The following is a 27,207-nucleotide window of genomic DNA, read 5'->3' as shown; positions in this document are numbered from 1 at the left end:
TGGGATGTCCAGTGCTATTTTTCTAGAAAAAGGAGTGCTGGAACTCAGCATGAACACCTCCTTTGTCCTCTCAGAATGGCAAAGGCACCCACCTGAGAGATGCTGGAACTGAGATTGGGTGAGTTCTGGCTGTAGAAAAGCCCTGGGAACGTCCTATTCCATGCCCTCCAACATTGCTCTGATGAAAATAGGGACGTCCTAGGGAAAAGCAGGACGTTCTGGGATCAAATCAGAAACTGGGATGGCTTCTATAAATCTGGGACTGTCCCTGGATTTGAGAGCCAGTGTGGTGTAGTGGTTAAGAGCGGTGGACTCGTAATCTGGGGAACCGGGTTTGCTTCTCCACTCCTCCACCTGCAGCTGCTGGGTGACCTTGGGCTAGTCATACTTCTCTGAAGTCTCTCAGCCTCACTCACCTCACAGAGTGTTTGGTGTGGGGGAGGAAGGGAAAGGAGAATGTTAGCCGCTTTGAGACTCCTTCGGGTAGTGATAAAGCAGGATATCAAATCCAAACTCCTCTTCTTCTCTTCTTCTGGAGACCTGAAGAGTCTTCGGTGCTTCTGAAACCCAGTTGCTGCAAACCATGGGAGGAGTAGGAGTTCTCTTGCCCCCAGGTGCTGCTTGCAAGTCTCCTCCAAGCATCTTGGTTTGCCACAGTGAGAACAGGATGCTGGACTAGATGGGCCATAGGCTAAGGTTACCAGATTTTTTTCAATGAAACCGGGGACACAATAAATAAATAAATAAATAAATAAATAAATAAATAAATACTACATGTTCGGGAAGTTGATGCTGCAGCGATGGCAGTGGCAGAGAGGCAGCCGCTGTCTTAACCTCAACCACCACTTTTCCCCTTCCTCCAAAGCTTCTGTCTCCTTTCTCTATAAGCCTGGGCAGCCCCTGAGTTGTTGGTTCTTCGGTGGTGGTGGAGAAGTGGTGCGTGGTGGGTCAGGCATGGAAGGTGGAGAAGGAGGGCCGAGAGTGGCGGCTCAGACAGCACGATGCCTGCCTTCCCATCGGAGCAGCCCCAATCCCATTCCTACTTGCGTGCAAGCAGGAGGGGGCGGGGATCCCTCAGCTGGGAAGGAAGCCTTCCCGTTGCCTAACTGAGAGATCCATGCCCCCTCCTGCTTGCATGCAATCTCGGATAGGCAGCATGAAGCCTCCCTTCACAGCTTAGTTGCTGGGGTCAGGGAAGGTGGAGGCATCCCGGAAGCTGCATCTTCAAGCCCCTGCACCACCATCATCTGGGGACTTCTGAGCAGCTCCTCAAGCCAGCCAGAGCCAACTCCTCCGGGCTGCTGAGACTGCCGCGGCTGCATTTCCCGGGGACATTAGATGAAATCCGGGGACATTCCAGGGATGGAATTTGCCCGGGGACTTATTCGCAAATCCAGGGACTGTCCCTGGGAAACAGGGACGTCTGGTAACCCTACCATAGGCCTGATCCAGCAGGCTCTTCTTATGAGTAAAACAAAAACCTTTACCCTAACCCAATTCCAACCACCAAATAAATGCACTGAGAGGTGCAGAGTTGAGCGGAACTGATTTTGTACAGAGTATGCATCATGGTAAAACAGGCCTGACCCAGGGGCAGAAGTGAAGGAGAGAAGGGGAGGCAGTGGCTGCTTCAAGGCCCCTCTCCTCCCCTGGGCTGCGGATGTGTGAGAGAGCTGTGGAGGCAGTTCCCTCACACGGTGGCCCAATGCTGGCAACTGGCTGCAGCTTCACTCCCAGGTCAGGCCCGACCCGGGGGCAGAAGCAGCAGGCTCCGGTGCATGAGGGCATCACCCAACAGTGTGCCCTGCCCCCTGGCATGCCCTGCCCACCCACCTCCAACACATGTGAATGCCCCCCGACTTGCACCTATCCTGGGCGGCAATAGAAGATGCTAGGCCTTTGCTCCTGGCCCCGCTCCTGCCTCTGATTCTCGTGATAAGATTTTTTGTTAGTTTCCAATTACAACCCGATAATAGCCTGATTATAACAATGCCAAATTATAATAGAATTACCAATACCAATCATTCAGACACCAAATAACACAATTAAAGTGTGCGTGTCGTCCCCCCAGGCGTGCTAGAAATTGATGGTTTGATGATTTACTTTATTTCTGTATTCCAAAATCTTATTAATTTCAATTACACTCTGGTCAAAATAACAATCCCTTATACAACAACTGCAATATTAATAACTTCTATTCGTGTTGACACAATAAATCATTTATAACACTACAAGTGAGGCGCTCAAACAATATCCTTGTTCTTCCTATGTGTGGCAGTTGTTCTGTCCGTGATGTTTCTTCATATTATGTCTATTATGTCTCTCTTTTCCCGGTTCTTGCTGTTCTGCATCCTGCCTTGGGCAGAGCTGATCTCCCATCGTGCTGCCTCTGATTCTTGGCTGCTCTCTGCCACAACCTCTTCCTGCTCGCTAAACACCGTCACCTCTTCCACTTCTGACACCTTCTCTTCCCCCTTCTCCCTCTGACAACATGTCGTCATCCACCACAATCTCCTGGCTCTGAACCTTCTTCCTTTGGGGGTTCCCCAGCCAGCCCATGACGCCAGCAAATAGGATGGAGCAATCTATCTAAAAACTGAAAAATATGCAAATTCAAGGACAAGCCCATGTTACAATGATGTCTCATCAGAAAATGCTTTTCTTTGCATCCGTCTCTTAAAAGAAAAAGATGAAGCAATTTCCTTAGTTGTCTCCATGTTGCATCAGATTGGGGTTACCCATCCGACCTCACAACTCTTGCATCACCTATGAGGACTGTATTGCAGTAAGTTTCATGACCACACTTATTGCAACATGTATTTTAAAAAGAAAGTTCCTTCAAATCTCTATACAAAAGGAGAAGAGAAGGCTACAGTTATTTATTTATTTAAAGGATTAATTTTTTTATGCCTGCAATTCAGCCCAAAAAAATGGGGAGGGGGAGAGCATTCAGGGCAGCCTAGAAGGATTGGTAATAACAGCCACTGTGTTCTAGCTTGAATAACAAATAAATTTGGCATCTGTGTCTCGTGGGGTATTAGGAAAAGAAGGGGACCTGTAAAGGCAGGATGTGTGTGTAAGTAAATAAAGGTAAGGTAAAGGACTCCTGGGTGGTTAAGTCCAGTCAAAAGTGACTATGGGGTGCAGCGCTCATCTCCGATTTCAGGCCAAGGGAGCCAGCGTTTGTCCGCAGACAGCTTTCCGGGTCATGTGGCCAGCATGACTGAACCACTTCTGGCGCAATGGGACACCGTGACAGAAGCCAGAGCGCACGGAAATGCTGTTTACCTTCCCACCACAGTGGTACCTGTTTATCTACTTGCACTGGTGTGCTTTCAAACTGCTAGGTTGGCAGGAGCAGGGACAAAGCAACGGGAGCTCACTCCATCGAGCAGATTTGAACTGCAAACCTTCTGATCAGCAAGCCAAAAAAGCTCAGTAGTTAGACCACTGCGCCATCCACTCCACTAAGTACATACAAAGGAATTCACTTGGGAGGGCAACCACAGGCCTGTCTCAGCCTTCTCCAAACTGGTGTCCTCCAAAAGTCATAGGATTGCATTGCCCATCATTCCTAGCCACTGGCCATGCTGGATGGAGCTGGTAGGTGGCAAAAGAGGGAGATCCCCGGCCGCAACTGGTCTTCAGAAGCATTGCTGTCTCTAGCTGTGGAGGCAGAGCAAAGCCATCATGGCTAGTAACCAGTGATAGCCTTTTCCTTGGTGAATTTGTCTGATCTTTTTTCTAAAGCCATCTAGTTTAGTGGTCATCAGTCTCCTGGCGAAGTGAGCCCCATCGTTTAACTCTGTGTCATGTGAAGAAGTCCTTCCTTTTATCTGTCCTGAATCTGCAGGGGGTTGGACTAGATGTCCCTCGGGGTCCCTTGCAACTCTACAGTTCTATGATTGATTGGGTTTCCGTGAGTTATGAGAGAGGGAGAAAACCGTTTCTCTTTCCACTTTCTCCCTGCTACGGAGGCTGGTTCAGCCATCCTGGTTAAGAGCTATCGAAGCCCACACATGCTGCTTTTCAAAACAGCCATTCTGCTTTCCTCTGACACAAATCCAGCTGAACTTTGTGCAGCTTGGATCGAGTCTCTGTTGCCTGGATTCTTTCCAAAGCCGAAATAAAAGAAGGTGGAATGAAGGTGAGAATTCTGGAGGGGGGCAAAAGCGAGAAATGTTTGGAATATGCGGCAGGCACCTCTCTTGTGCAACCGCCACGGCATTGTGGATATCATTTTCAAATTAGATGTTATGCTGCCAAACCATTATTGATCTAATTTTCTCTGCAGAATACTTATTAATGTTATCTTGTTGCCCCTTGATGCATACGGCCTCGTGAGGCTGGAATGGCAGGCTGTAATTGTCCCTTGGCAGGGAATTATTCACATTTCCCTATCTTGAAAAGAATGAGCAGGCATATGTAGTTACACTAATGACTTCGTTTCTGAAGACTTCATGTACTGGGTATGTGGCGCTCTCGACGTATTATGGCTAGATTAACAATCATTCATTTTAAATATCCCATTTAGAAGTGCATGTTTTGCTTACTGAATGCCAAAATCTCGCTCTCTCTCAATTCTTTTCATGCTTCCCACCCCCACCGCTGTTGCAAATGTTTTGTAATTAGTCGGTTTTCTTTTCTTTTGCTATCTCTAGAGCAGGTGCGCAGTCTCAACATGAATGGAGTAAATCAATGGTTCTCAAAGTGGGGGCGGGGCGGGATTGGGATTACCTAGTGGGGGAGCTAAGAGCCAAGGAGACAGAAGTGGGGCATTGGAGGCAGACCACTGCCATCACTTCCTTCCTTCCTTCCTTCCTTCCTTCCTTCCTTCCTTCCTACAAACTTCTTAAAAAACCAATTACAAGAATAAAGCATTGTCTTCCAGAACAAATACATGTACAGCTGTTTAGTCTTGTATGCAGTCATCCACATGGCATCAAAACAGAACTAGAAAATCTTTTGCATGACAGATGAAGCTCACATCCACAGGGTATACTTCAGAGTAAAGCACTCAGATAATTTGTCCATAGCGGCTGAGACGGAAGGGAGATTACTGTGCCGTTGTTAATAAATGATATAAATTGATACTCTACAGAGTCAAAGCCATCTTTACTATCCCTCTTATCACCCTCTGATGGTGAGTTAAGCGCTTTGTAAGAGCTATATTCCACATATAACGGATGGTGGCTTCTTTCCAACTGGAAGCAACTGTTTGTGTTGCTGCTGTCATGAGAAAGACAACCAACTCTTTACGCTTAACGGTTGGCCTGCCAGTGGTTCTGCACAGGCATTTTGACCCTTCCAATTCAAAGGGGAATGGACTCTGACCCTTCCAAGGGGAATGGACTCTGGCATGGGGCAATCTACCCACAGCCAGAAGAACACAATTTGGGAAGTGAAGGAGCTTCCCCATGTCATGTGGGTCTGTGGGTGTTTTTTTAAAAAATAAGCAAATCTCCATTATTGTTTTTCTTTGTTGAGATAAGGAAAAACATGCAGGCAATATTCTGCCTAAGTGCTCAGCAAGCAATAAGTGAGTGCAAAGGCACTAGCTAAATTGAAAAGCACAAGGCATGCAATTTTTCAGTATCATAAAATTACATTTTATTAATGTTTAATACAATTAAAGCACTTTAAGTGTTATTAGATTACCGGTATTAGGTTCTTGCTGTTCATCAGGGGTGTGTGTGTGTGTGTGTGCGCGCGCGCGCGCGCGCGCCAGCAAACACACACACACACAACTTAGAATCATATAATTGTAGAGTTGGAAGGGACCATGAGGGTTGTCTAGTCCACGGGTAGGCAAACTAAGGCCCGGGGCTGGATCCAGCCCAATCACCTTCTAAATCTGGCCTGCAGACGGTCTGGGAATCAGTGTGTTTTTACATGAGTAGAATATGTCCTTTTTAAAAAAAATGCATTTCTGGGTTCTTTGTGGGGCATAGGAATCCGTTCATTATTATTTTTTTTCAAAATATAGTCCGACCCACCACATGGTCTGAGGGACGTTGGACCGGCCCACGGCTGGAAAAGGTTGCTGAGCCCTGGACTCTAGTCCAACCTCTGCAATACAGGGATCTTTCACCCAACTTGGGACTCGAACCCACAACCTTGGGACTCCCTCAGACCCCCTAGGCCACTTTTTGGCATGACTTGGGGCTCCCTTTCTTACGCTACAATAAATAAGCTGATGGAGAGTATTTGTATTGGGGTGCCTGTAATGGAATTGCACCCCAAACTCATATGTAAGTAATGTTAGTCATGAAATAAGAACACCAGCAGGGTGAGGATGAGCGTTTCACAAATTGTATTCTGCAGCGCCATTTCTCTCTGCCAACGCACACATTCAGAACCAAATCACTCACAAATTATCGCTCTGTGTGTGCATGCATGACTAGTGATATGAAATATAGCTGTGCATGATGGATGGAAGGATAGTTTGAGAGGCGGTGGGACTGCTGCCTTGTCTGAGCAGTTAACCCTTTGTAGGAGAGCTCTAAGAGGGGCTACAATGTGAGACCATTTTGATGCTTGCGGGTTTTCATTTGCATGCTTTAGAGAAGAAAAGCACACTGCATAGGTAAAGGTAAAGGACCCCTGGACGGTTAAATCCAGTCAGAGGTGACTCTGGGGTTGAGGCACTCATCTCGCTTTCAGGCCGAGGGAGCCGGCATTTGTCCACAGACAGCTTTCTGGGTCATGTGGCCAGCAGGACATTCATCCAGTGCTTTACCAACTGCACTGGCTCCCGGTGGAGTACAGGGTCAGGTTTATAGGGCTGGTTTTGACTTTTAAAGACCTATGTGGCCTAGGACCCTCATACCTATGGGACTGCCTCTCCTAGTGTGCCCCGCAGAGGACCTTAAGGTCCACAAATGACAACCTTTTGGAGGTCCCAGGTCACAAGGTGGTTAGATTGGTCTCAGCTAGGGCCAGGGCCTTTTCAGTACTGGCCCTGACTTGGTGGAACGCTCTGTCACAAGAGACCAGGGCCTTGCAGGACTTGACATCTTTCTGCAGGGCCTGCAAGACAGAGCTGTTCCACTTGGCCTTTGGTCTGGGCTCAGTCTGACCCTTATGTTTGCCTCCCCTTATGATCTTGATTTATCAGCTACATTTAAAATGAGGCTGCATTTTAAATTTCATTTTAACCTGTATTTTAAATTGGCTCCCCCCCCCATTATGTTTTTATTGTAATTTTACTGTTGTTAGCCACCCTGAGCCCAGCTCTGGCCAGGGAGGGCAGGGTATAAATAAAATTTATTATTATTAAACCGCTACTGTCGCACGGAGGACCGTGATGAGAGCCAGAGCGCATGGAAATGCCGTTTACCTTCCCACTGCAGTGGTACCTATTTATCTACTTGCACTGGCGTGCTTTTGAGCTGCTAGGTTGGCAGGAGCTGGGACAGAGCAACAGGAGCTCACCCCGTTGCGGGGATTCGAACCGCTGACCTTCTGATCAGCAAGCCCAAGAGGCTCCGTGGTTTAGACCACAGCGTCCCAAGAACAAACACCTCTATGTTGTGAGGCTACCTTATCAATATGTGACTCGTACGTCCAAAATGTCCCTTTGTGCAATGGTTTTTGATGATGTCCTCTTCAAATATCTTCAGGGTTGTCACATGGAGCAAGTTTGTTTTCTTCTGCTCTGGAGGGTAGGACTCAAACTAATGGCTTCAAGTTACAAGAAAGGAGATTCTGACTAAAGGAAGAACTTTCTGACAGTAAGAGCTGGAATGGTCTCCTTCGGAAGGTGGCGGACTCTCCTTCTTTGGAGGTTTCTAAGCAGAGGTTGGATGGCCATCTGTCACAGATGCTTTAGTTGAGATTCCTGCATTGCAGGGGGTTGGACTAGATGACCCTCAGGGTCCCTTCCAACTCTAGGATTCCATGATTCTATATCTGCCAAAGCATCCTGAACAGTCTGCCCATTTTATGGCACCCGCAATAAATGTTCCACACAGCTGGCGTTGTTTCTTTACTCTTTATTTTTGTTGGTACAATCTTATTTCTGAAAACACACACACACACAAACACACACACAAACACACACACATACTTGAAGGTTTATCGATTCCAGTTTTGGTGGAAACTACTAGGACTTTTGAGGAGGAAGGGGCTTAAAATAATCACTCAAAATAACAGCAGACCCTGATCCCTAGGAGTATTTTGCATCTTGTTACTGCCTTTCCCCCAGCTGCTTCTTCAAACCACATTTTTTGTTCCTATTTAGGACTTCTTTCTTCATAAAGCAATCCCAGGAAGTCAAGGACCCATGTAAAGTATTTGATTTCCCTGCATCCTGACATTATTGAAGCAAATGCAGCTGATTAAGAGTGAATGAATTTGCTCCCTGGGTCAGTCACACCGGCAATCACAGCCACACTTTCTGAACTGGCCACGTGGGTGATGATAGTCAGCTAGACATGTAAGGGCCAGCAGAACTTATTCAGGAAACTGCTGCTTTCAGAGGTGAAACCCTTTGCCACTTTTTTTTTCACTGCTAAGTTGCTAGGCTTCCATCGATGCAACCTCAGGCACGTGCTCATGGATCCACAGTAGAAAATTGTGAAGTATGAAAATTTGAGATGTCCAAGTCATCGCATGGCAAGGGATGGAAGAGTTTGTGCAAATAAAGGCCAAAACACATTTCACCAGAAGAATGGTCCAAAGGATCGATACGCTGGCCACAGATCTCTCAGCATTGCCGAAGTCATCGGATTCTGCTGGAAAAACTCCACTACTGTGCAGAGCTGGTTCTGGAGACGGCTTGCAAGATGATGGGGTATTTGGGCTTTATCAGTCCTATTGAGACCAATTCCATTGGGATCTGGAACATGAGAGGGAGAAACTGGATTTAGAGGCCAGAAAACAGAAGGGTTTTGAAAAAGGAGGTGCAACAGAGATCTTAAGGATGGTGAAGAGGCATGGACTCAGAGATATCGCAAACCCTTCAACTTTCTTCCACTACATGTTTACGCCCTTATCACAAGAGTGCAGTAGTCTAAAAGGAATAATGTGTTTTTCCCCATAGCCAGAGGACTTGCAGCCATAACCTCCCAATCCTAACAATCTCAGCCCGTGTGAAATGAACACTGTGCATTTGCAAGCCTATTCAGGCACTATTGGAGCTAAGAGGGCTGCTGCCCATGACCAATTAATAGGCATGTTTGTGTAGTTGAGCAGTACGTGGGACAGCATATGATCAGAAAATGGCAGCCTATGGTCCTCTCCATTTTGTTCACAGCCCTTGGCTTTTTTTTTTAAAAAAAAATGGCAGCTCTGCAAATGATTGGGATCGGTTTTGACAACTGGCAAGAGTAATCTGTCCCTTCCTGGCAAAGAGAGAGGGGGAGAAAGAGAAAAAAGGTGGCAACCTGACCCACTTTGGGTTGTGGCTTTGCCCGCCACTGGTTTCAGCTCCACCCACCCTTGACATGTGTCCCCCCTGCAACATAGGGACATCTGGAGGTGCCTTTTCCTGAGGTGCCTCTGTCTCTGCATCAGATGTGCAGTTGAAAAGAACCTTCCACAGCTGGCTTTCCCTCATTGGGGTGCACCAAAAGGATGAAAGGCATAGATAATAAATATTGAGTGAAATACGACCATACCTCAGTCTGTGTGGTTTTCCACTTGACCCACGGCATGGGTCTGAGTGGTTTTGCCTTTGCCCCACTGCTTCCCCCTGGAAAACCCACTCTTTAGCACTAAATCAGCACAAGCGGCAGCCCACAGAAAATCTGATTGCCTTTGTTCCGATTCAGTGCTAAAGACTGGGTTTCCCCGAGGGAAAGCCGTGGAGCAAAGGGAGGTGTGGATAAGCCCTCAGTCGGGGAGGAGCACTAAAGGGTTGAGAAGAAATGGCAGCATCTTCTGGAACACTCAGTACCACCTGTGTTGCAGGTGAGGCATAACCTGTTGACACTTCCATATGGCGGAAAAGCTCCATCTGATTCAGTTTGGCTGTCTCCCTTGTAGACAGCAGCACAGATCAGTCCCAGGTCCCAGAGCTGGCCCAAGAGTTTTTTCTGCCTGGGGCAAAATCCACCCTCCGCTTGCCCCCCCCCCCCATCCACAAATTAAGCCGCCTGGCCTGGCAGCGGACTCTGACTTCAGCACCGGCATGCGGACAGCAGCCCCTCCACTGCACCCAAGCTCAGCAGCCGGGTGGCCAGGTGCTGTCCTTCCCCAGCCTCCCAGCAGCTGCTGCCCAAGGCAGCTGCTGCCCTCTACCCGACGGTAGGGTCGGTGCCTCACCTTTGTCTCCTTGCAGGGCTTGAAGGTGAAGTTCTGCATCAGGCTAGCAATAGCAGCCTTCACGGTAAGGAGAGCAAACCTCATCCCAAGGCAGTTCCTGGGACCAGCTCCGAATGGCAGGTAAATGTAAGGGTTGATGCTCTCCTTATTCTCCTTGCTGAATCTGTTAGCAGACAGAAGGGAGGAGAAACCGTCATTTGCAACCGTCTGAGCAGTGAAGGGGCTTAAGAAAAGACCCCCTGCATTGCCTGTCAGGTCTCTGGCAGGGCTCAGGAGTTCTGCAGATCAGGCTCTCATGCTGTCCTCCCAGCACCACCAAACCAGGGAGCTGAAAGCATTTTGATGCACTCTTCCCTCAAATACATTGTTGTGAGTCTGGGGGCTAAGTCTGCCTGATGCCCGAGCCCCTTCTAATTCCTGGGGTCCTGGATCCAGCAAGGGTTACAAGCTAATGGAGGATTCGCTTGTTGAGCTAGCCAGGGAAGTTCGGTTGTGAGATAGTGGCCACCTAAGTACCACCTATGTTTAGGGAAGCTTTACTGCATTTTTAATATTTAGTTGGAAGCCACCCAGAGTGGCTGGGGAAACCCAGCTAGATGATAATGATGCTGATTTTTATTTATATCCCACCCTCCCCAGCCAAGACCGGGCTCAGGGCGGCTAACATCAAATATATAATACATTAAAACATAAGATCAAACAATTGGTTGAAATACAGCTTAAAATCAGAATAAAATCAGATGGCAACCCACGAATTATAACTATAACTATGGCTTTGGGAACATTAAGGGCTCCCCAGGCCCAGCTATTTGTGCTGATCTCATATGAGCCGGTGAGAAGGGTTGAAGGGGCCTAGCCCTAACCCTCCCCTCACCTAGATGCTAGGGAGAAAGACAAAGGCCAGAGTTGTGTGAGAGGGGGAGTTGTTGCCTCCTCAGACTTGGGAACAAGGATGGAGGTTTGCAACCCATGCCTTCAGAAGCGTTGGTTGGTGCAAGGCAAGGATGAGGAAGCTTAAGGTGTGGTCCTTAGGATGTTGGTCTATAAGTCCCATCATCTCTGACTGTTGGCAATGCTGGCTGGGTCTCACATGCTCCCCATCCTTGATAAAGGAGAAGTAGTTCATCCAATGTGAGGTTATATCAGTTGCTGTAAACCACAGGAGGGGAGATTTGCTCTTGTGCTCAAATCCTGCTTGTGGGTTTCCCATTGGGGCATCTGGGAGAACAGGATGCTGGACTAGATGGGAAACTGGCCTTCTCCAGCAGATGCTCTTATCATGTTCTTGTGTAACTCAACCACAGCCACAAACAAGAACCCTTATGCTGTCCCCAAACTCGCACAACCTCTTATGGTTAATGATTATATTTATACTCATCACTTCTACCAAGAAGCTGAGGGCAATGCTCCTGGCTCTCTTCCCTTTCCACCTTTATCTTCACAACAACCCTGGAAGACCATGGTTGGTCCAAGATCACCCAGCGAGCTTCATGGCCAAGTGGGGATTTCCCTCTGAGTCTTCCCAGTCCTTGCCTTACACACACCCTGGCGACTAGAAGCAAAGAGGGGCAGGAGGAGGTGGTTGTTGCATCCAATACCTTTCTGGTCTAAATTCTTTGGGTTCTGGCCAGTATTCTGGGTCGTAGTGCAAGATGCTCGGTGGAATCATAACCGTCATCCCTTTCGGAATGGTGATTCCATTCAACTCCACGTCTTTCTTGCACACTCTTTCGATTCGCCCACCAACTGGGTACATCCGGAGGATTTCACTGGTGGCCATGTCAAGGTATTCCATTTGCATGACGGCATCATAGGTGATGGGAGCCTTTTGGAGGGAAGGAGAAAGAGAGGGATGGGAGAGTTATGTTTAAAAAGTTGGTCACTGTCTACATTGGGGCCAACACAGAAACTCAGATAGAAGTAATAAAGTTGGTTCTTTGTTCAAGGAAGGTAAAGGTACCCCTGACCATTAGGTCCAGTCATGACTGACTCTGGGGTTGTGGCACTCATTTCGCTTTATTGGCCGAGGGAGCCGGCGTACAGCTTGCGGGTCATGTGGCCAGCATGACTAAGCCACTTCTGGCGAACCAGAGCAGTGCACGGAAATGCTGTTTACCTTCCTGCCAGATTGGTACCTATTTATCTACTTGCACTTTTGATGTGCTTTCGAACTGCTAGGTTGGCAGGAGCAGGGACCGAGCAACGGGAGCTCACCCCATCGCAGGGATTCGAACCGCCAACTTTCTGATTGACAAGTCCTAGGCTCTATGGTTTAACCCACAGCACCACCCGCGTCCCTTGTTCAAGGAAACAGAATACAAACAGAGAAGCCTACGGGCAAAGCAGTTGCCAGAACTGACCATCTGTTCCTCCCACTTCCTCCTTGGCTGGATGTTTTCCCAACAGTCTTAAACTCGATCTGGGAGGAGGGCTCTGCACCCTCTGTCCTCTTTGTTCTGCTACATACAGGGTCCTCTATGCCCTTAGACAAGGGAGGAAGGGAGCTGAATACAGTAGGACCGTCAGGCTCCTACAAGTTTGCTGTAACCTCTGTCCCTACCTCCTCCTCAGCTGCCTGTCCTGTGTCTGCAGTGCTTTCTGCCTCTTCTTCTCTCTCACTCAAGCCTGTTGCTTCTTCAGCATCCAACTATTCTGCCCCCCTTTCATCCTCTGACCTGTCTTCTGTGTCCCACTCCCCTGGCTCTGAGCCTTCTCTCCTGAGGCTTCTCTCGGGGGTTTTCCAGGTGGACCCCCACTCCCCTCCACTCCTCATTGTCCAGCCAGGTAAGTACATTCACTGTTCTCTTTTCAGTGCCTGCTAAAGACATTTTTGTTTAGAGAAGCTGTCCCAGATACGTAGTATGTAGAATGCTACCATTTCCTTTAATCTTTTTTTTCATTTATAGCTGATTTTATTTTATTTTAAAATGTTTTAAAACAGTTGCTTTTAACTGTTTTTACCAATATTTTGTCTTTCTTTTGTAAACTGCTTCTAAGGGTGTGTGTGTTTTTAATTAAAAGGAAGGTAATCAGGTAGTGTATTCATTTCATGAAACAAATCATTAAATTTGGGTACATAATTCTTTCTTTTGCCTTTGCGTCGACTGAATGTATGAATATTGGTGCATTGATTTTCCATTTGTTTCTGAGCCGAGAAACACATTGCAAAATATGGAGTCCGTGAAACCTCTGTTAGCATGTCATGCCTCCGAAACTGCAGATGAGATTGGTGTAAATCACATGCCTGTCTGGGAAGAGTGTGGGAACGGAAGACAGTCTTATCTCTTCCGATGTAATAGCTATTGTACTCTACTTTTGCTTTTACTTCTGTCTGTTCATCTCTCAGAGAGAAAGGGCACCATGAATCCTTTGTCTGTACATAGTGTGTAAATAAATACGTCTACGATGTCTCACACTTCTTGCTGTGTTTTGCCAGAAGATTAGTGTGCATATATCATTTGATATATGTCGCTGAAGCGCACTGGAGAAGAAGGGAAATGCCTTTTCCAGAGCTGCGCATACCGGAAGATGCTCAGAGTTTGGGGGCTGCATGGGCACCCCAGGGCGTTTTCCCACACAACCTCAAAGATGGCAGATTGCATTCCAATCTGCACTAAACAGTCCACGGCCAGGTGAGCTTGCATCAGAATTCACAGGTGCCAAATTCCTCCAACATCCCTAGCACAGAGGCCCTGTATTATACAATGCCACTTTATATCTGCTTTTTTAATAGTAAAAGAGGTCACAGGCAGGTGCTGCTTAATGGATGTGGTTGATGGAAGGGGTTCCTCTACTGCTTGGCCCTGAGCGCTGCTAAATACCTTATTAGGCAGGACAGCGTCAATCTCAGCTTGCAGTTTTCGCTGGACGTCCGGGTGGGTTGCTAATTCGTATGCCATGTAGCCGAGGATATTGCTGGTGGCCTCATATCCCGCAAAAATGAACACAATGGCTTGTGCCGAAATCTCTTCCTCGGTCAATGCTGTACAGAGAAAGGAAAGAGAAAGGTGAAAGTTTGGACAGAAGCTCAGGCAGATCTACTAGGAAACCAGACCCCCCAAGCATCCCTATTTTCCAGGGACAGTCCCGGATTTACAGAAGCCGTCCCGGTTTCTGATTTGATCCCGGAATGTCCCACTTTCCCTTAGGATGTCTCTATTGTAATGTTGGAGGGTATGTGAAACTAATAAAGTATATTATTTCGATCCCGCCAATAACCTGAGAACTATAATGCATAGGAAATATTTATTCACACCAATGACTTTGACATGTGTGATAACCCAGTACAGAAATTTTAATCCAGATCTGAGATGTAGTAGTTTTTTGGGGGGTTTTTAAGCGCTGATCTGTCATGGAACAACCCCATTTAAGACGAGAACAGTCGTTACCTAGACTTCATTCTTGGTTGAGAAGGGGTCTCCATGACAGTTCAAGCTTTAGGGCCACCCAAAATGTAGGTCCGCCACTGAAAACAGGATGAGTTAAAATGGGATGGGCTCACCTGCTTTTATGCCTATCCCTAGGCAAGGCTGGAGGGTGGAATCGCATAATGAATTCCTAGTACTGTTAATTAATGTTCATAGAAAACATCAAAGGAAGCATGGGTTCCTGCCAAGGTTGCAAAATCTGCTTTTCAGTATATATATTCCAATTAAGGAGCTCAGGGTGGGGGCATATCAGTGATCAGCCCAGAAGTTCCAGGATGGAATAGAAGTTGTTGCTGTTATTATTGTGAAATAAAATTTACGGCGACGAATGCAGAAGCTACACAGAGCCTGAGGCTCAAATTCGTTTCTCCCTCACAGGATGGGTGTGGCTGCCAAACTCCTTCCAATGTTTAGAGTTTGTGCACCTGGTTTTATTTATTTGTTATGTATTTGGTTTCTATCCCGCCTTTTTCTTCCCAAGGAGCTCAAGGTGTCATACATGGTTCCCCTCCCCATTTAAACACCACAACAACCCATCGCTGTCAACGTTTCCTTTTCTTTAAGGGAAATTCCCTTATTCCGAATAGGTTTCCTCGCAAGAAAAGGGAAAAGTTGACAGCTATGCAACAGCCCCCATTGCACATGCACAGACTTCGGAAACTCCTTTTACAGCACATGTTACCTTTATAGTTGTGGTTCACACCATTGCTCTCGTATTGCACATCTGACTTTTGGGAGTCGATCATCAGCTGTAGGAAATCCACTCTGCCCTGGGAACAAAAATAACCACAGAATCTTAGAATCATTGGAACTCTGGGATCATCTAGTCCAACCCCCTTCAAGGCAGGAATATGCAGCTATCCCATACGGGGATCGAACCTGCAACCTTGGCATTCTCAGTGCCTTGCTCTAACCAACTGAGCTATCCCGGCATGAGGGCTTACCCTTATAAGCAATGCAATTTGAATGGGGGTGGGTCGGACTGGATAGCTCCCCCTTCCCCCTCTTATTTCTTGTTTTTGCATCAGAAAGGCACCTGGCCAAGTTGGTTGCCAATCAATATTGCCACAGACATTTCTGAGATCACGGTCTTTCCAATGAGTGGCTCCTGTCCAGGTTTGTTAATTGTCTTGTTTTAAATGTTGTGAGGATCCTATGCCATTCTAAAATGAGTGTGTGTGGTGTGGTGTGTTTTTTTGGGGGGGTTATTGGGTTGTTGTTTTTATTTTGATTGTGTATTTTGTGGTTTTATATTTTGATTTTATTCTGTGAACTGCCCTGAGACCTCCAGGTATAGGGCGGTATACAAATACTAGAATTTAATTTTTTAAATTCAGTCTCCAATCTTTTTAAAATTCTTCTATAAACAAATCTTTAAAAAAAAAAAACTCAGAAAATTAACCAGTCACATCAGAGTGTCAGGACTCACCAATGCACTCCCCCCCCATCTAAAAAATCTAAAATGATTTTTTCCCCCTCATCTAGGTTAACTCACTGAGGATTTTTTTTTTTGTAGTTTTTTACCTTTCCTTTCGCTTGCTCCCGTTCCTTCTTGATGTTCGCGATTGCCCTGGCAAAGAAGTTCACAGCACTGCTGGGGAAGATATGGAAGTTCATCTTGTCCAGAACGGGACTTAGGAATGGAAAGAAATCTAGTTGGAGGGGAGAGAGAGCAAAGAAGAAGCCTTAGGAAGCAGCGGCAGCATTATCCCAGCATGCAAGACCCCATTTCCTAAGCCTCACAGTTGAGGAGGTACTCATATGCACAGAAGGCTTGGATTGTGCAGTCAGAAAACCCTTTAGAAGGGAGAGAGCATGGCTTGGCATCCCAGCATCACAAGGGTCCAGGCAGGGGGTTGGACTCGATGGCCCTTGTGGTCTATTCCAACTCTATGATTCTATGTGCTGGAGGGGTTCTCCCGGCCGGCCAGCACACCACTGAGGCATCCTGAAGCGACCTGCCTTGGGCACCATGTTCCACAGGGGGCGAGAGACCCTGATTCCACCACCAAAACCCCACCTCCAACCCTTTCCTTCCAGCTGCCACCCCTCTTCAGCCTTGGTGGTGGTGGCAACTGCCAACTTGGGTTTTGGTAAGCTGAAGACTCATCCAAAGCCAAGGAGAACAGCAGCAGCACCTCACGGAACACCCTCTCTTGGCCAAGACTCCCATCCAAAAGGGTTTTTTCCACCGCAGAGCAGCTTTGTTGCCACTGGTCTCCTTCCACCCTGCCAGAGCATGGGCCCAGGTCTGTGGGGTGGGGTCAGTAGGGGTGTCTTGTCTCAGGCGGAAAACGGTCCACAGCCTGCCCTGGCCACCATGAATGCAGGAGACCATCTCCAGCCCAGCTCCTCGCTTGAACCAGGCCAGTGACTCTCCAGCCCCAATCCCAGGATGTCAATCAAATCAGCATATGAAGGGCAACTGGTTTAAGGGCTCATCCAGACCTCATTTTGTGCTGCATTTTTAGGGACAGGGACAGGCTTTAAAGCTCCGTGTCCAAGCACTTGTGTGTTTTTGTCCTGGTGTTTTCCCTGGGAAAACCTGCGTTCAAATGCAAAATCAGAACAAATGGCAATTGGGTTTTCCTGGGGAAAGCGCCAAGACAAAATAAAAAATATTTTGGGCATAGAATTTTAAAGCATGGAGCTTTGCCTGGAAAGTGTGGTGCCTCCCAAAAGCTCTGGGAGGTAAGCCCTGAGACTCTGGCCTCTGGGAGCAGAAGGGATATTTATATTTATATGCAGCAGAAGTAACGTACATAATAAAATGAAGATTGGGGAGAACAGGTCAAACCGAACCAGCTTGCTCGCCTCCCTGACAAAGGGGTCTTTGGGGTTGTTCATGGAATCCGTGTTCACCCCAAAGGAAGTGCTGGTCACCACATCCATACTGTAGGCCCCAAATTTCCTAAACAGACAAAAAATAAAATAAAACACAGGACAGAAATCAGGAAGAAGAAGAAAGCCTGGAACAAGTGGAAATAAAAAAATTCCTTCCAGTAGCACCTTAAAGACCAACTAAGTTAGTTCTTGGTATGAGCTTCCGTGTGCATGCACACTTCTTCGTGTGCATGCACACTTCTTCTTGGTATCTGAAGAAGTGTGCATGCACACGAAAGCTCATACCAAGAACTAACTTAGTTGGTCTTTAAGGTGCTACTGGAAGGAATTTTTTTATTTTGACTATGGCAGACCAACACGGCTACCTATCTGTAACTGGAACAAGTGGGTTGAATTTGCCCTATTCGGTGAAAATCAGGAGGGGTGAGGTTTTGGGGGGTTTTTTGCATGGGAGGGTATTTGCTGTGTCTCTGGTCTAGGACTGCCAAATCCTCAGATCTGCCTGGCCCCCTCCAGGGGGCAGGGGCAAGTCTTGACTCTCCAAGTTGTCAAGAGCATCTTTAATTATATACTGAGTACTGTGCAAGCAGCTTGCAAGTTTCAGCCCAAAGAAAGAGGTCTTAGCCTGCTAGTGGAAGGATAGAAGGAGCGAGCCAGCCTAACCTCTCTTGGAAGGGAATTCAACCTGTTCTGATCAAGGGAAGCCAGGAATGACACTAACTCCCCCTGCCCAAGGCAATTCCACAATCTCCAGTCTCAGCCACACTAAACCTTGTTTTCCCCTCCCCCCAGACCATAGGCCTATTTATCACCCTGAAAGGTGAGTTTTCCCAAAGAGTCACATGACTTGCCGTATTGGGCAGCTACTCACTCTTTGATGTCCACAGGCTCCGCCCTCTCTGCTTTGCCTTGAATACTTTTCACTAGGCTGTCCACGTGGTGCTTGATGATAGGAAACATCTTAGGTGGCGGCAACAGGGTGAGGAGGGGAGAGAAGGGGGCACAGGGCAACACAAAGCAGAAAGGGGGTCATTTATATCCTGCCTGGTCCTCCAACCACTGCTGCTTGCAATAGCATCAAGATAAAGGTAAAGGGACCCCTGACCGTTAGGTCCAGTCGCGCACGACTCTGGGGTTGTGGCGCTCATCTCACTTTACTGGCCGAGGGAGCCGGCATAAAGCTTCTGGGTCATGTGGCCAGCATGACTAAGCCGCTTCTGGCAAACCAGAGCAGCGCACAGAAACGCCGCTTACCTTCCCGCCAGAGCAGTACCTATTTATCTACCTGCACTTCGTGCTTTCGAACTGCTAGGTGGGCAGGAGCTGGGACTGAGCAACGGGAGCTCACCCCGTCGCGGGGATTCGAACTGCTGACCTTCTGATCGGCAAGCCCTAGGCTCTGCGGTTTAACCCACAGCGCCACCCGCATCCCAATAACATCAAAAGGCACCCCAAAAACAAAAGTACGCCCTGTATTAAGGAAACCAAACTGAAACTCCCTCCCTGACTGCAGACTTGTTGCTTCCTAACTCTCCCGATCTCTTCAAGTTCACCTTAGAAGCAGCCTAGTGTATATCTTCCTATATGCATAAAAATGTAGGGTTGTCATCACGCAATCCCCACTGGAGGATTTGTAGTGTCCCCATCACAACCCTGGTTTTGCATGAAGGCAGGCCAGGGGAAGGGAGGGCAACAAAAAAGAAGGGGAGGTTTTAAAGTGGCAGTTTTGAACAACAGCGGAAGTTTGAACAAAGCAGGGATGGAGGAACAATGAGGACTTGTGAGGGGATGGGGAACTGTGTGGGATGGGAGTGGGCAAAGGGGTGGGGGTTTGGCAGGGCCGGAGAGCAGCGGCTCCTAGTCCACATGCAATAACCTAAGAATAGTGTGGGTTCTGGATCAGGCCAAAGGGGGCTCGTCTGAGCCCAGCATCCTGCTCTCACAGCGGCCAACCAGATGCCCCGGTGGGAACCCACAAGCAGGACTCAAGCACAACAGTGACACTTGTCATTCCAAGCAATGGGCATTCAGCAGCATTTACTGCTTCCCACATTGAAGGGATGACATATCCCAATCCGCATTGTCCTCCACACAGTTTTGGGTGTATCCTAAAGGTCAAAACCAGCACTTTTAATTAGGCTTCTCTGATGAAAGAATTACCGCCGAGATTCTCAAGGGAAATGCTTTTTGCGCAATAAAGACTAGATCATTCGCAACATTTAGAAAGGGATAGGAGAATATACGTGCCAGAACACTTTATTAACATGTTTTTGCTGGCTAAGCCATTCCTGGTCAGGGACTTGGACTGGGCATTGCAGGAAATACTGTCAGGTCTTTTAAGCATTTATTGCAAGCTCAGTCCCAGCTCTTACCTCCTTAAGCTTCCCACTGGTGAAAGTGGGGGAGAGCACAGTGCGAATCCTCTTCCACTGGTCATCTGAAGCTACTGAAACAGCTGATTTCAGCTTGCCTGTTGGACCGAACGTCTGTCAGGAGGTTAAAAAAAAATAGGGAGAGAAAGAGAGATGATCATGGGGTCTGGAAATGAGACTTTATGAAGAACAGTTGAGGGAATTGGGTATATTTAGTGTAGTAAGGAGGAGAGGAGATTTGATAGCTGTCTTCAAATATCTGAAGGGCTGTCACATGGAAGATGGCCCCAACTTCTTTTCTGCTGCTCTGGAGTGTAGAACTCAAACCAAGAAGGGAGTTTCTGACTCAACATCAGGAAAAACATTGTGATAGCAAGGGCTCTTCAACATTGGAATGGTCTCCCTCAGGAGATTGTGGACTCTCCTTCGCTGGAGGTTGGATGGCCACCTGTCCTGTATGATCTCATTGAGATTCCTGCATTGCAGGGGGTTGGACTAGATGACCCGCAGGGTCCCTCCCAACTCAAGGTTCTATGATTGAACACAGAACCTTCTGCATGCAAAGCAGACGCTCTGTCATGGAGCTACAACCCTAGAAACAAAACATAACCACCCCAAAATTAGGTTGTAGCTTCTTTCTGTGCATTTTTTTAGGGGAGGGGGGCACTTCCCAGGTATGCAGAAATGTAGGCATTTGTATATTAAAATAAACATATATTTAAACCCCTCAAATGGCCCCCGACAAGGAACCGTGAGCCAATATAGCAACAAAATGCTCAAGGCGGTAGCGATAACACTGCAACCTTTTTCTTTCAGGTCCCTCTTACAGTTGCCTCTTAGCTTTGTTTCCTGGGACATGAGGCCCTGCTGGGCCTTCAAGGGCCCCTTCAGAAAGTGACTGAAAATAGGGACTTACCCGGCGATTGGTGAAGACGGAGTAGCACTCTTTCACCAGGACAACTTTGATGATGGCTGGATCAGTAACAGCCAGCACAGGCCACCGGCCGTCATAAAACCTAGGACAAATAGTCCTCTGAGTAAGCTGTGCCATTGCTGGCAAGATCGGAAATTATGGACTGCCCCAGCGTGACTGGACTGTGCCATGCACTTCCTGGCTGGTTTTAAGGCATGGTTGTCCAACTTCTGTCATCTTTAGAAACCACTTGATCCCTCAAACCACAGCCCCAGAATAAGTTGCTTTGCAATCAGCCTATCAGTTAATCCTTTTACAGGGGTCCCTTGGTTCTCAAACTCCTTGGTACTCAAACAACTTGGAACCCAAACACTGCAAACCCAGAAATAAGTGTTCCAGTTTGCAAACTTTTTCCAGAAGCCGAACGTGCTCCGTTTTGAGTGTAACGCTTCCAGTTTGAGTGCCGCACTTCCATCCGTCTGTTTTTGCTGTTTATTTTGTGTTTGTATTTTTGTGGCTCTTTTTTCTTTTGTGACTGTGTGGAACCCAGTTCAGCTACTGATTGATTGATTGATTGATTGATTGTGTGACTGCAGTACATTGTTTATTGCTTTCCTTTTTTGGATGAATGGTCCCATTAGATAGTAAAATTCATGTTAAATTGCTGTTTTAGGTGTTGTTTTTAAAAGTCTGGAACGGATTAATCCATTTTGCATTACTTTCTGTGGGAAAGTGTGCCTTGGTTTTGGAACGCTTTGGTTTTGGAACGAATTTCCGGAAAGGATTAAGTTTGAGAACCAAGGTACCACTGTATTTATATCCTGCCACCTCTCCAAAGTTGGCACCACCAGTCAGTAAGTGCTTTGCAGTTAGGAACAGGAGTGCTCAGGCACAGCAGTAAATATGAACACACACTTAAACATTTTTCTTTATATTGACACCAGCAGTTTTCAGATTCTCCCTACTGTATGACTGGAGCTGAGCTATGCTTTCAGGTTGGGTAAAACTAAAAGGAAGGAGGAGTGCTGTTCTTGGGATTTATTTTGGGGGTTTTGCTTTTCAGTTAAAAAAATAAAAATCTTTGCAAAATACAAACAAAGTGTGCTTTTTAGAGCCGCAATATTTAAGGGACCAATTTTCTCCATTAATGCAGGGGCAGCAATCCTGACCTGCCACAATTAATTCACAACACAGGAGGCAGGAACAAGAGAAGCGTACCTTCACCTGGTTGCGTTTAAACAAATATCTACTTTACTCAGACCTCAATGTTTCTGCGTCTGCCAGAGTTTATTCAGGAAAGCATGAAATAGATTATAATTTAATAAACTAAGGTTGCTTCTAGAAAGGAGGACCACCTTTAACTTTCTCTTCTTCATTTCAAAACACACCAGAACCAAAATAGCAATCCAGTGATAATCAAATGCAACTTCATGTCTGTAGCTCCACCAACTAAAAGTTTCTCTTCCCAAATGTTAACCGATCACTCTGCAAGTTGACTGAATTTCCCAGCTTAAGGAAAGAAGACGAAAAGGCATACTCACCCCCACATTTTCCCATATTTTTGAAAACATTTTCTGTCAAACTCCGTTACTCCCTGTAATGGATATTTTAATACAGAGTTAAATTCAGCTTAAGCCTGGTTTCCCCGACAATGCAAAGCCGTAATTTGTTTAGCCAAAGTGTGCTTTGTCCCAACCCAGCCGACTAACCATGCTTGCTATACTACAGAGGCCTGAGGCAAGAGCAGCTGCGAAACAAAACCAAGATTGGGAGAAATGAGGCCCTTTGCTCATCTGTGAGATGACTTGTAATTTATTTAACAAACCATGGCGTAGCATCACGTTTTCCAGACACAGCGTCCGTAATGGCACAACATTCTGTAAATAATGCCAATCTTTAAGTAACTGCTCACCTGTGGCGAGACAGAATCATATCCCTCTGCGGCCTAGGACCCACGTACCTACGGGACCGCCTTTCCTGGTATGCCCCGTGGAGGACCTTAAGGTCCACAAATAACACTTTGGAGGTCCCAGGTCGCAAGGTGGTTAGGTTGGTCTCAACTAGGGCCAGGGCCTTTTCAGTACTGGCCCCAACTTGGTGGAACGCTCTGTCACAAGAGACTAGGGCCCTGTGGGACTTGACATATTTCCTCAGGGCCTGCAAAACAGAGCTGTTCCGCCTGGCCTTTGGTTTGGACTCAGTCTGACCCTTATGTTTCCTTCCCCTTATGGTCTTGATCTATCGGCTACTTTTAAAATGAGGCTGCATTTTAAATTGCATTTTAACCTGTATTTTAAATTGGTGTGGTTTTTTTCCTTTTCTTTTTGAGAACCAGGAGACCACTGTACCTCAGTGCCCCTCAGCTAATGAAATGGTCTTCCTTTGTGAGCTTACTTTGCGATAGGCGCCTGCAGTGCCCAAGAAAGGGATTGGCTTTGGTCCTGGGATGCCCAGTTTCTTGAAGACGCCATAGGGCCAAATGCCATATCTGAAAAGCAATGAGGGAGATCCATTATGCTTTGGTAAAAACAAAAGGAAGAGTGGGGTGTTGCTTTGCAGCATCGATGATCCTAGTAACAGGGCAGGTGCATGAGGAAAAGAAGGCTATTCAGACACTAAAGTTTGGTGCAAATACATCACTTAGCAACTGCAGGATGAATTGGCAGTGCGTGTGCTTGTGTGTCTGTGCAAGAATATTCATAGTTCAAAGCCCACAAGCATAATTATAAACATAACAAAAGTAGTCAAACAATAAATAAAACTCATCAAAATGTAAACAACCAAATTGGACATTTTTCACATAAATCTAAAAAAAAAGAGATAAAAATAAAGATACAAAATAATTAATAACAACAACTAGCCCTCTCCCAATGAACCCCCTGAAACAAGACCCCAGTGGAAGTCTGTTCCTCTGGTCTGGGGCCCCTGAACTCTCTGCTGATTTATTAAGAACTTAGAAAACTGCCTTCCATCACCGAGAGGCCACTGGTTCCCTTTGCTCACTATTGTACACAATGGCAGCAGTTTTCCAGGGAGCCTTTGTATATCCGCTCTGGAAATGTGACGTAATTACCTTAAGGACCTAGGACCATTTGCACATGTAAAGGATGTGCTCTACTACTGAGCCAAGCCCCTTCCTCAAAGTTTCTAAAGCTTGATAAAATAGTTATGATCTCTGATACAGATAGGACTTTGGAAGAAGGAATGGTTAAGCCTTTTAACCCGCTCAGTTTTACTGTTTTTGACTGCTGCAAGTTCTACCACTGTGCACAAATCTAATGTTGGGGCAGTGTTGGCTGTTCTTAGCAACTGTGCTTGACATGTGCGCCACTATCCTTTTCTATCCAACTAAGAGCTGACTCACACTGCCAGGTTCTTCCACATACATCCAGATTTCCCCAGACATTTCAGTGAGTTCCGCCAGGACACTGCTTCCGACTGCCGAATCCCAGTTGTGTCCACGAAATTCCGGACATATGGCAACCCTGCCTCCAGATATTCTGGACTCCAACTCCCATAACCCTCAGTCAGCAAACAGTACGTCTGCCTGATTTCTCCCTGCCAGATTTGAGACTATATTATGAAGTGTCCTGTCTATGTTGGTTGAGGGATTGGATTTTGTTAGAGAATACAGATTTACTGGATTTGGAAGGTTATGATAATCGATATGGATGGCACGCATATTTATGGTATGATAAAATAAAAGTGCATAAAGGATTCCTGAATCACACAAGAAGAAAATCAATTTATGAGGTGTGTGTGTGGAATAGATATAAAAATTTATTGGAACGTAAAACTCCTTCGTGGCTCTCTCTAATTGAAGCAATAGCAGTAAAAACAGTTAAATATGAAAGGAGAGTGGGCCACATAGAAATATTTATTGACAGAGGTAGGAAGTCAGTTAAAATTAAAAACATTTGAGGAAATAAAGGAGTTAGTGACGGATAGGTTGCAATACCACCAGGTAAATGCCTGATTGTGTCTGTGGGTAGTTGGGTCCATGAGAGTGTGGGAAGCCCGCCCCCCTTGTTGAGAAACATGGAAGAAGACATTCATGACACACATTAAAAAACCTATGACACCACGTGAAACAGTCATGGCTTCCCTGCAAAGAATTCTGGGAACTGTAGTTTGTTGAGGGAGCGGCACGTTGTTAGGAAGCTACAATCCCTGGTTTCGTGGAAAGTGGGATTGACTCTGGGAAATGTAGTTCTGTGAGGTGGAATAGGGGCCTCCTAACAAACACCTGCACCCTTAACATACTACAGCTCCCAGAATTCCTTGGGGGAAGCCGTAAATGCTTAAAGCGGTATCATGGTGCTTTAAATATCTGGAGGGAATGTGACTTATTTGCCATTTCCGCTCTCTGCTAATGATTCAGAGCGACAGACAGCGGGGCAGAGCGGGCAGAGAGGGTAACGCATGAGGGCCTCCATTTTGGAAGGAGGCCATTGTGCCGCTGAGGGGGAAGACAAAACCAGACTTCTGGTTGCTGCTGATAAAAAGAAAGAAAGTTATGTTCTGTTTAAATGAAATTAGCTTAGCTGTTAAAAACGGCCGCTCTCTCTCCATCCCTTAATAAATAGAACACAATGTTCGGATGATAGATCTTCAAAACCCTTCCCGGAGGCGCTCAAGTTGTTAATGTTAACTCAGGAATTAAGCATTTACTCTGGGAAGGAGGAGGGGGGCGGATCCTGCCCTCCCCGACTCTGGCAATCACTACTTTGTAAGGCTGTTTAATAAGCGCCCCCGTTGATAAAAGGCTGGGTGCCTGCTGCTTCGGCGGAAATCTTCAGAGAGAGATAACCCTGAGGTAAAAGCAATCATTTCATAAAGGAAAAAGGTGCCCCAGCGGAAAGGGGTCCTTAAAGGCTTTAGCAAAATAAAATAAAATAGATATTTTTTCCCTTTTTTTTTTTTTTAAAAAAGCAAAGCTTCTCTTTCTGGGCTCATAGCTCATTGCCAGCTCAAGGCGAAGAGGCAGAAAAACAGAGGAGGAGGAGGAGGAGGAGGAAGCACAGGAGAAAAATGCTGCTTACACATATTTATTGCTGAGGAATCAAAGCGGAGCTGGGAGTTACAGCCTGAACTGGGTTTTCTTCAAAGAAGTTATTCATTTCGGGATTATGGTTTTTCTTCTTCCTTGTTTTAAGTTGCTTAAAAAAACAAAACCCAATTTCTTTTTTTTTTTTAAGGGTATCGCTCCAAGTTTTTGCTCACGCTCCTGGCCAACCACGTACCACTTTTTGTTGTTCAGGCAAAGTTCATTCAGGACACATTTGCAGCTTGCATTGAAAGCTCTGTGACACTGCTTTAAGCAGCCATGGCTCCCCCCCGAATAATTCTGGGAGTTGTAGTGTGTGAAGGGTGCTGTTAGGAGACCCCCCTATTCCCCTTGCAGAACTGGCGATCCCAGAGTGGTTTAGCAATCAACCCTCCTTCACTTTGGGAATTATAGCACTGCAAGGGGAATAAGGGGGTCTCCTAACAACTCTCAGCACCCTCAACAAACTACAACTCCCAGGATTCTTCGGGGGAAGCCACGGCTGTTTAAAGTGGGGTCACAGAACTTTAAATGTCTGGGGAGACTGTGTCCCATGTCGCCTGGATGTGAGAGTTCATTTACACAGGGCCAGACAAAGACATTTTGCTGCCTGAGGCGAAAAACAAGATGGTGTCCTTCACCCCGTTCCAAGTAGATTGGCAGCTGGATTTTACTCTGGCACTGCTGAAGGGGTGGCAGTCTTGCCTAGGGGGTGCAGGGCAGACCCCCCAAAATAAACCTTACCACTGCACTCGTTAATCTGCTATTTTTGAAAGAAACTCTGCAAAAGAATTTGCATTTAAATGTAAGCCTTGAATCATTTCTCTCTCCCACAATGCACATTTATGTATTTACTCTATTAAAAAAACCCCACATGTTTCTTTTCTTTTTAAATTATGAATACAGAACACAACTTATACGCCATTTGTCTCAGGGGGGAACACACAGGTAAGTAAACATTCATTAATACCTTTGCTTTACAAAGCTAACGAGATAGAGAGCGAGGGAAAAAACAATGTACATCACCTCCAAATGTTTGGGGCTGCAACTCCTATCAGCCCCAGCTAGCTGCGGTTCAACACATAAATAGCCCAAAATGTATTTTCTCTCAAAATGCACATTTTTAAATGCATTTTTCTCTGCTTCTGTAGCTAAGGACTGCTTCAGAACGTTTGGGGAGTGTAAAAGGAAGTTCTGAATTGCACATTAGCCTGGGAGATGCAGACCATATTGTTCCATAGTAAAATTCGCAAAGATGAAATTTCTCAGGTTTCTAGTCCTGGTGACTGCAAGTCACCTTTAGTATGTTAACAGAGTCACTTGAATAATGGAGGTGGA

The 27,207-nt window shown here is 46.5% G+C and overlaps 1 protein-coding gene across 1 annotated transcript in view; it reads right to left on the bottom strand.

Annotated features, from left to right (window-relative positions):
• Positions 1-7,979: 7,979 nt before the first annotated feature.
• Positions 7,980-27,207, bottom strand: part of LOC308462996 (cytochrome P450 3A9-like) — a 96,263-nt gene continuing 77,035 nt past the window's right edge. The window contains exons 3-14 of the mRNA XM_080981116.1: positions 23,217-23,310; positions 22,364-22,416; positions 20,826-20,925; positions 19,910-20,023; positions 18,409-18,497; positions 17,456-17,604; positions 16,218-16,345; positions 15,376-15,463; positions 14,088-14,248; positions 11,865-12,091; positions 10,267-10,429; positions 7,980-8,839 (exon numbers count right to left, since the gene is read on the bottom strand). Coding sequence (XP_080837242.1) covers positions 8,750-8,839; positions 10,267-10,429; positions 11,865-12,091; positions 14,088-14,248; positions 15,376-15,463; positions 16,218-16,345; positions 17,456-17,604; positions 18,409-18,497; positions 19,910-20,023; positions 20,826-20,925; positions 22,364-22,416; positions 23,217-23,310 — 1,456 coding nt within the window. The 3' untranslated portion in view covers positions 7,980-8,749. The remainder of the gene's footprint in view (positions 8,840-10,266; positions 10,430-11,864; positions 12,092-14,087; positions 14,249-15,375; positions 15,464-16,217; positions 16,346-17,455; positions 17,605-18,408; positions 18,498-19,909; positions 20,024-20,825; positions 20,926-22,363; positions 22,417-23,216; positions 23,311-27,207) is intronic.

This window comes from Podarcis pityusensis (assembly GCF_964106645.2).
Source record: "Podarcis pityusensis genome assembly, chromosome: 14".
Classification (NCBI taxonomy): Eukaryota; Metazoa; Chordata; class Lepidosauria; order Squamata; family Lacertidae; genus Podarcis; species Podarcis pityusensis.
Note: the sequence above shows the minus strand (reverse complement) of the source record. Positions and strands in the feature narration are given on the sequence as shown.